The following is a 14,779-nucleotide window of genomic DNA, read 5'->3' on the forward strand; positions in this document are numbered from 1 at the left end:
CTGCATTTTGAACGATTAAGACTTAAGTTCAGTGTATTTTACTATACCTCACAGCATAATTAGGCTTTCAGATAACTGCACTCCATTTCTCTCTGCTTCCTATTCCTGTTGGAGGTCCTTGTTACTTCCTTAGCATTAAAAAAATAAGTAAGTCAGCGGGGATGAGGGAAGACATGGAAAACTGCTCAGCTATCAAAATGACAGGAAAATGGGAGGGAATGACCAAACAGAAAGGTTTATAAAATCCTAAGGCAGTTGGAGATGATGAGCAGGGAGTAATTGTTCACCATTTCTTGTAGAGAACAGTACCTACCAGGAGACTATCAACTAAAAATAGTATGCACAGGCTTGCTGCAAGCAACAGCAGACACACAGTTAAGTTGTGAGTTTCTTTGTCATAGCATGCTCTGGGTGTTAAACAAGTCAGCAGATCCAAAAGGCATTTGAGCAAATTCCTAGAAATTCATCAGCAGGTACTACATACAAAGTCCCCATGGCTGGCTTAAAAAAATCACATGCCATAAATCAGCCAAGGAGGAGAAAAGATCACACCACACTTTCCTGTGCTTCTCTCAGCATCCTCTAACCCCTGCTGCTGGCCACCAGGGACAGAGTGCTTGGCAAGGAAAGCCTCGGTGAAACCTCTGGTGGCTCTCTCATAGCCCTCAATTAGCAAATGCCACGCCAGACACAAGCGTGGGGACTGGCTCCCATCAGGATCCTTTATCAGAAATCCCCAAGTGACACATGGAAGCTGTCACTGGAAGGTCTCGTTTGTGTCTGGGGCCACAAGCGCAGCCTCCTCCGCTCACCCTGATGGACGCCTTGTTGCAGTAGACCCGGGTGATGGCGAGCCAGGTGGGCAGCTCCAGCACATTCTGCAGCACCTCCTCGTCCAGCTCCAGGTTGGTCAGCTGCCCCTGTCCCTTCAGCGTGCTCAGGTTGATTTTGTCTGGAGAGAGATTCTTCGTAAACCTACAAGAGAAGAAAGGAGAGACTCAGAAAACAACTCAAAGCAAAGCTGCTTAGACTAGAGGAGCCTTTTAGAGAGGTATAGTAAGTATAAAAATTTGTTTGCTTCTTTGTCAAACCTTTTCTGACATTTTTAGACCCAGAGCATACTGTTTTTTCCAGAAAAAAAATGTCCTTACACTTTGACATTTGAAGGTTTTGTTTCTGCTTGCTTGTTTTAATCAAATTCACTAAACTGAAAATTCCATCTAAAGCCCCAGGAACTTGTAAATCAGCAGAACTGCTTTAGGACAGAAACAAAACAAAACCAAAGCCAAATCACAACAGGACAACAACTTTACCACCCAAATAGCGTGATATCAGTGGTGAAAAGTGGTATTATCTAGATTTTTTTTTTAGGTTATTGACAAAGGAAAGCAAAAGATCATTAATACGTTACTTTTATTGCTGTCTCTTACAGCAGTCCTGCAAGCCAGCACGTGCCCTGCCCAGCAAGTTTGAGCATGCAACCCAACTCCCCTCCCTAGTGACCAACCCCAAATCCTGTCCTCTCCTCGTGGCAAGCATTTCCACTGTCGTTTGCACCTCCCTTGCACACAGCCTGATATCCCCAGCTCCCTTACCCGCCTGTGATTTAAGTGCAATGAAAGAAATGATTTCAGACTGGTCAAGAGCAGCACTTTCTGGTGCTTAACATCTTTAAAAACACTGTGGTCCCTGAGGAATCAGTAGAGACAGCTTAGACCACACAGACTGAACCCCAGCACCTCGCCAGGACGGCCAGCCCCAGTGCATGAGCTTCGGGACGCCACCGAGGGAGCCAAGCACCAGGCTGGTCAGATTTACAAAGTCACGGGAGTCACAAGGCTGAAGACTTCCTGCCTGCTGATTTACTCACTGCTGAAACCAGAGCTCATTTCACACATTCCTCCAAACTAATACTCATTCTAATTCTGCCCAGCGGTCCAGAAAGGGGAAGAAAAAGAAAGACCCTATTGTCAGCACAAACAGGATTAGGCTCACAGTCACATGCTGCCATTCTGTCTCCTTTCCCTGCACCAGCAGCGTGGTCGGATTCCCTCTGAAAGGCTTAAAACATCCCGGACAAAGCCCTGCCACTGCTACGAAGAGAAGAGGGGAGGAGGAACCAGAGCGATGCTGCTGGGGTGACAGCAGACGTGGCTGCTGTAGGAGCACGAGGTGTGGTATAAAGTCAGCTGAGGTGCCAGCAGCAGCTGCTCGTCATCACCCCAGGGCTTCCTGGAAGAGAAATGCCTTTAATGAACTAAAATGCCTAAAATGCACATTAACAGAGAGGCTGAGGGATGGCGAAGAGCCACTGAGTTTCGGATACAGCCGCTCCCCGAGGAGGAGGGCAGCACACACGACTGTGTTTGCCTGCTGCTCCTTTTCACCTCCATCCCTGTCAGTGCCAGGTCTGCTGCTGCCACGGGAGCCCCAGCAGGCATTTTCTGTGCCACGCCGCCACCTCCCTTCCTGAACTGAGGGCACGCGCTGCCTGCTGAGCCCTGACCGCGTTCGTAGCGCACCTGCCAGCATCCCAGGCTGACGCAGGGAAGGTGACGTTTGCTTTGAACTCCTCGTGCCTTTAACCCGAGGCTCTCTGGTTTAAACACACGCAGGCAGGAGGCCAAGCCCAACGCCACCCGCTGGTCCTACAGATGTAAAGCTTGGCTGTGTGTGCTGCAGGGGGCAGGCAGGTACAGGGACGTGCTGGGTGTCTGCAGGGTTTGTGCCGGGTCCCCCTGTGCGAGCCATAAACTCAGGCAGTGCTGAGAGCTGGACCAAAAAGCTCCAGAGGCGATACGTGAGCATCTTTGTCTTGCCTCAGTGAACCAGGTGTGTTGAAAGGTGTTGTAATCGCCTCTGCCTGGGACTGGGTACTGAAAATAATGACAAGAAAAGCGCTCGGCACTGGTAAACTCACGGGGCTGCTGCGGGCAGCGATGTTCACAGGCAGGGAGAGGCTGAGGCTCACGGCAGCTTCCTCACTCCTGCAAAGCAAGGATCAAACCCCAGGTGTCTTAATCCTCACCACAGCCTAAGCGTGCTCGGAAGGGGAAGCTGCTCTCAGCTGCTAATGCAGAAGAAACAAAACATAAGGACATGTCTCAACAGGGAATTATTTTTACTTGGTGTCTCTTTTTATCTTAAAAACAGTAGCACAGTGAAGGGAGAAGCTGTGAAACCAGACCCTGGTGGAGAGAGTGGTATGAAACACGACCTGGCTAAAAACAAACAGGTATTTGTGTTCACCTACAGGGAAAGGCTGCAGAAATCCTGCTGAACAGATAAGAAAACCACCACAAGCACTACCAGACTCCATGGAAGAGCCTCTTCCAACAGGATTTTTAGCTGCATCAAAACCCCTGAAGGACAGATTACAGATCCCACCAGTCACAGAGCAACAGAAGCTGGAAGCATCATAAACATAAATGTAAAATAAATCCTTTCCTTTAAAGCACAGTGAAATTCCCGCAGCTGTGCCTAGTCCCAGCTCATCCCTCTAAAGGGATCCAAGATTTTCAGATGGAATAACCCTCAAATTTAAGACATTTTGGTATATTTAGTGCATGTCAGTGGGGCTTCCAAAAGGAACAGAGATGAACTGTGCCTGCGAACTTGGAATTTTATAGAGGCCAAATTACTTCTTGAAAGGAGCTGCTTGGTCACTGTCAGGGGAAGGAAGAAGCCGTGAGAGCAGACAATTTTAGATGCTTGTTGGCAGGCTCGCTCCATTCATACTCATCAACAGTAACATTTTTGGCAGCACTGATTGCTGGCTTCGAGAAAAATGAATGAAAATGGTAGCTATTAGGAAAATTGACAGTGTGGGATATTTGTTGTTGTTTGCTTTTTTTTCCCCCCCAACTCTATGAAGAAGTCATGCAGCACTAAGCCAGTAAACTCAAAGGACAGCACTCCTTTTGAGTCTGCCAGGATTACCATGACAAAAGTCACACCAGAAAGGCTTTTCCCACCCTTTATAGAGTTGTCACTGCGGTCACGAGGGCATTTTGCAGCTGCGTAGGCTTGTCCAAGCACGAATGCATTGCCAGGAAGAATACCAGGAGCAACATCTCATCTCAAAACGTGTCCACCCAACAGCCACCCAGACTGCCATGGTCACCAGCACCCACAGAAAGCCTTCAGGTGACTGAAAACCTTCTGTATTTGCAATGAAGACAATGGAAAATGCCAGCTAGAAGCCTTCACAGCCACAGCTAAATAGCCCTGGTAGGTCAAGCCCCTTCCTGTGGCCACGGGTTTTCAGGGAAGAGATTTCCTTACAAGTTCCCTGCTCTCCGCCGTTTCTTTCCATTTGAGATGACGCATTTGGGCTTTCAATCGACTTTCCTAGGAAGCCATTCCACACAGCCATTACCAGCACTATGCTACTTTCATAGCAGACAGAAGGGCTCGCTCTGTCCTAAGAAGCTAACAGCACCCAGGTATTTAGACCTCAGTAGCTTCTTGGGGCCTGGCCTAAGAAAATCACGTTTTTTACAGAAACCCTCGGCCTTTTGGGGCAGTTTCTGAGATTGTGACTTGATTTGCATTTCATGTTTTAGATGGGGAAGGCACGGGAGCATCAATCTACTTGCTCAGTCATCAGCTTGAATATATATATATATTTACATTATATATAACTAAATGATGTCACTGCTAGAAGAATGCCTGATTCATCAGCTGATACATCCAGAGGCCCCAAACTCACCCATTGCAAGAGGGCGTTTGGCCAAATCTTACTGCTGGCCTGAAGCCAGGCTATCATCATAAATACTGAATTTATGCTCGCATTTGTAGCTGTCTGGCCGCACTGTCTCCAGAACAAATACATGGACAGATAACGTCAGGAGAAGACGTCTGAAACCATCAAATTTCCCTTCAGACCCATCTCTCTCATTAGCTCACTGCCTCGTGGCACGAGAACCCTCTCTTCAGTAGCTTTGCAGGCTCAAAATAGATTTTCTGCCTCAATTTCTGCAATTATTCAGTAATCATCGTCTATTGTATGTAACCAGCATCTACACAGCTAAACACATTTATTTCTATTAATATCCTTGTTACTATGGTTATTATATGTGAGAACTAATTAGCGGTACACCAGTGACCTTGATTTTGCTGATTGCCAAGCATCATTTTTTGGCAGAAGAAGTGACTGAATGGCTTGCAATACTTGCCACCGTTGCGGAGAGCAGATGGAAAAATCCGCAAAACACAAGCAAGTCAGGAAGAGGGTAAGTTGTCAGCTGCAATCCAAAAACAGGCAAACTGTAATAAATGCTCCGGGGAAACTGCTGCAGACAAGGCTCTTCTTCATAAGGGTAACAGCAAAGGAAAAGATGAATTTTCCCTGTGATTTGTGTTCCAAATTGTATTTTAGGTGACTGTGGTAGAAGGGCAGAAATTAGACATGGAAAATACCTACATGCATGTCAATGCAGATTTGCTTCGTGCCAAAAATCTTTCCAGAATCTTGTTGGGTTAGGTCTGGACAGGCCTTCTAATCCATTCCTAATCCATCTAAGCCACCATTTCATTTGGAAAGATCTTCTGCAATCCCCAAATCTCTGTGATAGGACACTTTCCTTCATATTAATCCTCCTTATCTCGGAAGCCAAAGATTCTGCTTACATGGAAAAAAAAGGTTCACGACTGGCAAAAGAAGAGGTCGATGACTTCTAAGTACGGGAAGACTTTCAAGGAACACAACAGCAGAGGCTTTGACTGCAAAACATGGCTGAGAATGAACTGAAAAATAATTTTGGAGGAAATAAAACTGAGCAAGCGATCAAAACTTCTGTAAAAAGGGGAAAAAAATAGCTGCCTTGAAGATGCAAAGGAAGAAGTAAAAGCCCTTTCGGGAAGAAAAGGCATTCTACTAGCTCAAGGTTTTGGTGCAACCATGGAGCAATCTGCCTGGTAAGCAGCCACAGTTCTAGTCAGGACTGAGAGATTCAGAACTGCAGCCATGGAAGAGAAGTACACTCAATTAACAGAAAAAGAGAGGAATTTACACACAGTATAACATAGTCTTTCGTACTAATCCAGTTGGTATCATATCAACTCAATTAATATAAGGCCATTTAGAATTTAAGGCAATTCAGTCACTACCAAATGAACTAATTGTTCTCCAAAGTCACCCCCTGCTCCACGGTGAGCACATTATTAGCACACACCAGGTGCACTGCCAGACCAGCTGCTCTCCTTTGCGGACAAGCTGGTCCCACTGCAAAAATCCCCATGATTTCGCTCTGCTGGAGCCACAGAACAAACCCTGTTAATGGTTCTGTGTAACATGGAAACAGACCTCAGCTCTGGGAGGTTCCTTATCCGGGTGGATAAAGTGCAGTGGGATGTCTGTACACACAGCCACTGGTAGCTTTAGATTATCAACTTTCTGTTTTTCCAAGCATTGAGTATGTTGATATACCACTCAGCAACCCAAAGCAGTTGCACTGGTGCCTCAAAACATAGCTGTGCCCAGAACAAACGCATTTCCAGTTGTCTCGGCTCCCAGATCACCATTATCTGTTGCAGTACAACTCACCCGAGGCCAAAAGACTTAGAAATTCAATTCCAAGTTAAACTCCTGAGGAAAATCAACATTTCCAATCAGATCAAAGAGACTGAACTGAAGGCTGCCTCCCCACTTAGGTAGACCCCCGAGGACAATTTTATTCCCAAAATGACTCCAAAGCACCCTGAAAACTGGAAGATTGCAAAGCTCCAGATGAGGTGCAGTTCTTACAGCACACCCACTGCCGACTAATTTGGTGCTAGGAGCTCTGTAAAGCAAGCCACAAGTTAACCTGAAAGGAAAAGAGGCAGGGTGTTTTTGGCAGGGGTGGATCTCCACCTCGCTGAGGAACTGTTGTGCTATTTCTAGCTCATCGGCTCAGTAAAGTTTAAATGCCAGCTGCCCCGTGCTCTGAAATCTGGAATGTAAACCCTCTTCAGCTGCCAGGGAATTTCCCAAGGCTAAACCTCAAAGTGAATAACAACCCAGAAAAGAAAACTAGGAAGAAATATATAAGCAAATACAGCGTTTCCACTCCTTCTTGCCAGGCAGAAGGCCCGCTTCTCATATTCTAAGCATTATTTATCTTGCAATCCAATCTGCATTTTTATTTCCAAACTATAAAAAATAAAAGCTTAGGACATAATTCAGACTCAACTGAGCAGCAGTGGCAGAGGTAAGAGCTCAAGGAGTCCAGGAGAAATAAAACAAGCGGAGAAGTCATGTTTAATAGTCTCTTTTCTGGGCACATTGCTCAGTTTGAAGAGTACCCACTGTGCAGAGAGGTTCCACAAGGCCAGCAGACCCCGCCGCTGATGTGAGAATACGTCCAGCCATGCTTTCCTCCTGAGCTACCGAAGTGCAATTTGTTTTTGCTGCAACAAGAGTCTATTTAGCATTCCTGAAATGGCACACGTTTATTTTGAGCTGAGTGGAAGTGGTTGGAAACACCAGCAGCTCACATAGGTTTTGTAAAACTGACAATTTGGTTCTTCTGCCAAACTGCAGCAGAGCAAGGCTGATCCTGGAGATCACTTTCTGTGAAAGGTAAATGCCATCTCCCGTCATGTGCGCGCTCTCCTTCCCCATCCCTATTTGAACAAGGAGTTAGTCGCTGTTTATTAACTGACTCCACAGTACCCTGCGGTTCTGCTTTTAGATAAAGAGTTCCTCAACATTTACATTTTTCAAAAAACGTAAAAAAGGCATCAAAATGGACTAGTAAGATAAGAATTTTTCCAAAGAACAACATTAAAGGGTTTGTAGCCAGTCTTAAATGCTTTGCTAGACATAGCACGTAAGTATTTCAGAGACAAACTTATTACCTCTGGTTCAGTGCTCAGCACCTTGGGAACTTTTTGATTGCCCACAAAATAGCAGCAACTGCCGGGAAAAGAGACTTGACAAAGCTTCGTTCTCATAAACTGGCTCAGAGTTTCTTGCTACAAACCATTTCCCCCCAGTTCCTCAAACTGGTTCTCTTTGCCACTCTTCCCAGGGCTATTTTCAGAGCATCGTACAAATGGGCTCGTTAGCTTTATCTCTGCTTAACCAGCGGGAAGCTTAAGGCACCAAGCGATTAAGTGACTTCCCTTTAGCCACACGAAGTGTCACACCGCCGGTGGCCACGAGATCTGGCCGACAGTCCCACAGCGGGTGAGCCGCAGCCATCTCGTCTGCCCCCAAATCCTTCCTATTTTGGGGCTTTTGGGGCAAGCGTCCTGCCTGTTGGCCACCTGAAGGTCACGGCGTGCTCCTTCCATGTTCAGGGAGCTTGTCCACACCTGAATTACCTGCCGTCTGCAACGTCCTCGTGTTGCTCAGATCCTCTCTGGAGGTGCCAAAATTACGCAAGGCCTGTGGGGACGCAGCCACATCCCTCCTCTGCTGTCATCCGAGTGCCGGCTGCAGGGGGGCTATGGGGCCCTTTCCTGGCGCTTCCTAAAGCCTCCACGATTTGGGTGCTCACCTGGCACCAAAAGGACCACCCTCAGGAGGTTTGGGGACGACACCACGTTGGGCAGGACTTTGCAGGGGGACCCGGCCAGGCAGGGCCGAGGGGCCGCATCCAGCTGTATGGCCTTTGACAAGGGCAAGCACCAGGGCCTGTGCTTGGGGCACACCGAGCCCAGGAGGCTGGAAGGGGGTCTGGTGAGACCCTGCCTCGATTTTGTGGTCAGCTGTGGGCTCCTCGCTACAGGAAGGACATTGAGCTGCTGGAAGAGCAAGGAAGCTGTGACGGGACTGGAAAAGCAGAGTTACAAGGAGTGGCTGAGGGACCGGGGGTTGAAATTGTACTTGAGGATTTTGAAGGTCTTTTCCAACCTTAATAATTCCACGTTTCTATTACCTGGATGAACAGAATGCGCTGAAAAGCGGGAACAGAATGCTCTGCAGATGGAAAAGTAATGGCTGTTTTATCATCAATTTCTAACTGCCAGCAGCTTTGTGGTTTCACGTGTTTCCCATAGCTGCAACGGCTATTTTAGACAAATTATGGTCCTCAGCAGCAGGAATTTCCCTCATCGCTGGAGAAGACTATTAAAGCAGCTAAAGCCAAAATTGCAACGCGAGTGTCGATTCCAGCAGAGACTGTCCCAGGCAAAGGTCTTCCAGAGGTCCCTTCTGCCTCCGTCATTTCATGATTCACCGACTTCATCAAGCCATTCCCAGATGCGATTTCACTGCCTTCCTCCCCACCCACCGTGTTCCTTCAATGTCTTTCAGCTAATTTAGAATCAAGGTCAGGAAGCTGGGAGAAACCTGAAGGATTAGGCAGTAAGCACACACCTTACGCTGGCAGCAGATCATTCTGTATCAGGAATAGGCGATGGAAACCCTCTGACTGAGCACACCAGCACTTCACTGCCACTGCAAGGCCACAGCTGCAGCGCAGCGCTCGAGCACGCAGCAATGCTGCAAAACGCTTCAGGACGAGAAGTGAGAAGTAAAAGGACAGAGAACGCTGTGAGAAATTACCCTCCGAAATTTCCAGATCGCAGCTTTTGGCCAAGAAACTGCACTGAGGAGCAAAAAAAGAGCTCCCAGGACCTGAGGAATTCCCCACCCTTTGTGTCAGGGAAGCGAAGCGTCTCTGATAACGTAACGCGACCTTCTGCCGAAAGCAGGCCGCAGAGCACATCTCAGCAGCTCCTGAATAGCAGAGAGCCAGTGCTAGGGGTTTTTTTTTGACTGATGAACTGCTTCTGCTTCTTCTCCCCGTGCTTTCTGAGGCGGAGGACGGGTCCCCTTGGGATACCACGTCTCAGTGGCTCTTGTGCCATCACCACCTCGCAGAGGCCAGTGCCTGTGTTCAGCTGCAGTGGCCTTTTTGTCCTGGCTGGGCCTGGGGCAAGGCAAGGCTGCAGGGTTTGAACAGGGGCTCACACAGCTCCCGACTAGCCGAGGAGCTCATCCACCAGCCCCACACAGCAGCAGGGCTGACACGTCAGCGGGCACTTCTGTGTGTTGTGCCCGGCTCCGAATTCCCTGCACGAGGAACGGAAGCAGCGAGTGCTCGGAAGGGGCAATAATACAGGAATTGTTAGGGCCAGGAAGGAATCCTGAGACTCTTAGATCCAAGTTATGAAACGAGAGCCCACAGAAGCCTATTCATTCCTAGCTAGGCACGCTCTGTGACACCCACATGTTCCTAACTGCTAAATTGATCTAGAAGAAAGATACGCCGCAGGCTTGCTTGGTATTTTCCTCTTATACACCAGCAGTGGCTTTATCTGCAAGGATTACATGCAACTGCAAACAAGAAAGGGGAGGAGACAAAGCAGTCTTGTCTGGAAGAGGGGATATTGGACTGAACCACTGTGAGCTGAGAGGAAAGGCTCTGCTGAGACTCAATCCGGTTTGTGAGGAGTTACACGAAAGAAATGTCACTTCTGGCTGCGAATCTGACCTACATTTCCGAGCAGCAGAGTACTACACCCTGCGCGTGGTACTCGATTGTTTTGTTTTCTAGGATATTTTTTAATTCTGTTTCTGAAACCAATCTGATTTCTCCAAAAAGGTGGCTCCAGTATTGTGTTATACAGGATGGTGCTGCAGCTGCTTCCATGCCTCATGTTCTGCGGTCTGATACCTGGACAGGGAAGTGACAATTGGTAGTGGGATCAATAAATCCGGCTGTGCAGCCTCACACCTGCCAAAGATAATTTGGCTTCAGCCTTCACCAGGAAGCTTGCACTGTCCAGCACTGTACCCTTCACTCAGCCCCTTCCAAAACCATGGCAAGGAGGAAAATAAACCAACCGACAGAAGCAAAGCAAAGTGCAAAACACAGAAAACCTTGCTACGAACCCTGTCCTACACCCTTCCACAACTCCCAGTCTCGCTGCACAGCAGCTTAGCACCTTCTCACCCCAACCAACACAAGTAACAGCGGCAGAGATCCCAGGAGTCCGGAGGTCCAGCGTTAACAGCCTGGCAGCAAAGCAGAGCACAAACCCTCCCGCCACTCATGTGCTGGGCTCAGTTCAGGGAAGAGGGGCCTCTGCGAGCTTCAGGCCCTGTTCACAAGCACGGTGCTAGCTCAAACAAAATGAGCAGCCCGCCATCACCTCTATGCCTGCTGCTCACATCTGTCAGCACCCAGCCCAGCTGCTGAAGCGGTGGCTCAAGCGCTGCCCTCCTCCCTCGGTGAACAGGTCTAATTTCCCCTCTTGTTTTTCCTCCGTATTTTCTCAGTGACTCAGTGCTGATGGTATCTCAGCCAACTTTGCTCGCTCTCCTGTTTCTCCTCTGCTGCTTCCTCACCCTGCTCTCAGACACCTGAAGCTCCCTTTCAGCTGCAGCTCTCCAGGGCACTGCCAAAGCCAAATCCAGCGGGGTCTCCTTCCCCTTCCCAAGCACCGCACCCAGCTCCCTGCTGACACAGCTTTCCTTGCCGTCAGAGCCTTCTGACTCAGTGGCTCTTTCAGGCTGGCGCTTTGGAATTAGAGCATACAAAGCTATTATCTATTTTCTCCACCTACATTTTATTATTTTCTTCCAAACATAGGGATTACACGTTGCTTTTCCTCTGGAAACCAGGTAACGTGCCGAACTGGATGGCCTATCAGGCTGGAGTTATAACGACTCTCCAGAAGCTCACATGTTTTAGTGCATGCAATAAAATTGTCACGAGACAGTTGTCAGATGCAGCAGCGAGTTAAAGCTTCCTAATGCAATTAAACAAACAGCATTTTGATACGGATTTCCACTACAGTGCTGAGAACTCTGAAGCCCTGAAGCGTTACATTGAGTACGTTCGGGCAGTCCATATTGCCTTAGTTTCCCTGTTTACCAAAGGGGGATAAACACCACCTTTATAAAACCACGAGATTTTTTTAATAGTGCTCCCTACAGCTGAAGAAAATACAGTAAAAAGAGGCTTCTTTCAAACCAAACCAGGAAGAGGAAAAGTCAAATCACTGCTTTTATTTTAAAGCAATCGCTTTCATGAATAATTACAGCCTGGTAAACACAACTGAAGTACTGCTCTTGTAGCCTCGGAGGCATTCAAAACATTCAGGTTCAAACACACACCAAGCAGCTGATGCTTCAGCAAGCCCATTCTCAGGGCCCTTTCTTCCAGCCCTTGCGGGTTCGCTGGGATAGAAACACCTCCTGCAGAACACGCAGCCCAAATGCTGCAGCCAGCAGAAGAACCCAAAAGTAAAAACCACCTAATCTGTTTTCTTTTCCAAGCTAAAAATAGGACAAAAGACTGAAAAGCACAGATGGTGGAAGCGATGCAAGATTTTAGGTTCTTCTGTTCTAGGAATTTAAGCTGCTAACACCCAACACAGGCTGAGCGTTATAAAAGATGTTCGTAACTCGGCTCTGTCACCGGTGGCCAAACCCAGCTTTACAGATCTCTGCAAGTGACCCCTGTCATCCTATTTGACATGCATGAGGCTCATTTAATCTGAACAGTTGGTGTGAAATAACTCTTTCATATTTCCCTGATCTTTCTGCCGCTCTGATCCCTTCCTTGCAAATTTCCAGATAGAGCAGGAACAAAAACACACCCCATGCAGAAACGGCTTCAAACGAAGACATAACAAAAGGAACAAGGAATTATTTCATATGCAAATTGAAAGCAGAAAATAAAGGCAGATTAATGATTCAGTAGCAAAATTCTTCCGGGCAAAAGAGCAGAGCTGAAAGAAAAACCCAAAGGGAGTGTGAAGCTGAGGTGTTTGGAGGAAACAAAATGGGAATGGAAAAGCATCGTGGTTTTTTACACACTAATCTGTGTTCAAAACGCGTTTCTGCAAAGCATCCACAGTACTTATGCAAGAGAGGGGCAGGATCAGACCAACCACCGCAAACGGCAGAGCAAGTTCAGCTGGCAGGAAAACAGGTAAAGCCCCAGGATTTGTTGTGACCTCCTGCTCTCCCCAGACCACATGCAAAGAGGAAGGCAGACAACAGACACCACAACCGGCAGGGCTGTAGGGAAGAAAGGGGGCACTTGGAGTGGGAAAGTGCAAGATAAGGCAGACTGAAAAAGCAGAATTAAATAAAAAGATTAAGAGGACTAAAACCACCAGCAACTAACCTAGAAGAAAGAGAACCATGTAAAAGAACAGCACAGGCACCTTTAATCCTCGAAGTGGTACCGAGGAATAAAGCTGAGCTCTTTTAAGAGACCATTAACAACTGCTCTCATCTGCCTCTCCCCGTTACAAACGCTTCTGTGCCTCCCGACAAGGTGACTGAACCTGCAATAAGCATGACGTGCTGCTTTGAGGTGGAATGAGACAGAAAGCTTGGAGATTTGTGACATCAGATCTAGCAGAAATTCCCTCAAATTAGTGCACTGATCAAACCTCGCAGCAGGCTCTGCTGCACTCCGCTTCGGTGCCGTGCCTGGCGAGCTGGAGCACTGAGCAACTAGTGAGTCAGAACCGCTGCAGACGGGCACTTCACCGAGGAGACTGCTCGCTTAAAGTTCGCAGGGATTCTTCTGAGGACCCAGAAACCGTCAGGATTTACTGCCAGCCTCCGAGCAGCTGGGACAATACGGCCTCAGAGAGCCAGGACACGCGGGGTCTGACTCCTTGCTCCAGCACTGTCACCCCGTAACCCTGCTGAAGTCGCTGCAGCCCTGCGCAATCGCTTCCCCACCAGAAAAAACAGATTAAAAAATAGATAGGACGTGATCGTCTGCAGCTCAGAAGGCAGAGAGGAGGAAAGCAGCATGCAATGCTGCGCCTCCGTCAGCACCCTCCAGCTCTTTACGTGTCGTCACGTCGCTCCGGTCTTTCGGCACTGCAGGGGGAGGCCATGCCCGAGGCCGTGGGGCACGAAGCGAAGCGTGGCGGTCCTGCAGCTCCTGGCCTTGGCTTTCCTCGGGGAAACTGAGGCACTGCGACTCGGCCAAGGTCAGCCACACCGAGGAGCCACACTTCCCGAAAGCCAGGCTCGGGCACAAAGCGCAACCACCCCGCGGTCCTGTTCAGTGTACCTCCTGGTGCCTGTCATGAACTCGGCTGGAAATGCCACGACAGCCTCAAAAACACCCAAAGCCAAGTGCCTGGGCACATCCATCCTGCTCCTCCTGGGGCGCGGCACCCCCTTCCTTCTCCCCTCGTTTTTTTGGGGGGGCTTTTCCCCTCGCTCAGCCTCCCAGGAAGGTTTCCAAACCTCCCCAGGGTTTCCAAACGCCCCCCCAGGCTCCACAGCCGCCCCCCAGGAGGCAGCACCAGCCCCGGGGGGAGCCGCACAGCGCCCGGAGCCCCCCGAGGGGAGGCCGGCGGGGCAGGGCAGGGCAGGGCAGGGCCTCCCCCCTCAGCTCCCCCCGGCCTCCAGCCCCGTGCCTCCCCCCCTGAACCCCCCCAGCCCCACGGGGAAGGGGCTGCGGGCGCCTCACCGGGACAGGTGCTTCAGGATCTGCTTCTTGATGAGGCCGGCCATGCCTCACACGGGGGGGGGAGGCTCAGCGCTGAGGCCGGCGGGGCTCCATCGCCGCTCCGCCGCCGCCTCCTCCTCCTCCTCCCGGCCCGCTCCGCCCCGGCCGCCGCCTCCCGCTCGCCCCCTGCCGGCCCCACCGGGCTCGGCCCGAGCCCCCCCGGGGGCTGAAGGCACCGGGGGCAGCGCTGGCAGCACCGCGGCCTCGGGCAGGGCTCGGGCCGGGCTCGTCCTCCACGCCCCGGGGAGGCCGGAGGGGGGCAGGGTGAGGGCGGGCGGCCCGCAGCTCCCTGCTCGCGGCTCCGTTTCCACAGCGGGTGGAAAAATTCACACAACAGCTGAGGAACCTCCCCT

The 14,779-nt window shown here is 49.6% G+C and overlaps 1 protein-coding gene across 2 annotated transcripts in view; it reads right to left on the reverse strand.

Moving 5' to 3' along the window:
* The window catches only part of BLTP3A (bridge-like lipid transfer protein family member 3A), a 35,782-nt gene extending 21,240 nt beyond the window's left edge, over positions 1–14,542 (reverse strand). Inside the window, exons 1-2 of one of the 2 annotated variants that reach the window (XM_084497995.1) lie at positions 14,388–14,542; positions 813–975 (exon numbers count right to left, since the gene is read on the reverse strand). In XM_084497995.1, coding sequence (XP_084354121.1) covers positions 813–975; positions 14,388–14,431 — 207 coding nt within the window. In that variant the 5' untranslated portion in view covers positions 14,432–14,542. Of the gene's footprint in view, positions 1–47; positions 728–812; positions 976–14,387 lie in introns of those variants that run through there. The other variant, XM_084497996.1, reaches the window with a different exon arrangement.
* Between the last annotated feature and the right edge of the window lie 237 nt (positions 14,543–14,779).

The sequence above is a fragment of the Aythya ferina genome (assembly GCF_964211825.1).
Source record: "Aythya ferina genome assembly, chromosome: 25".
Lineage (NCBI taxonomy): Eukaryota > Metazoa > Chordata > Aves > Anseriformes > Anatidae > Aythya > Aythya ferina.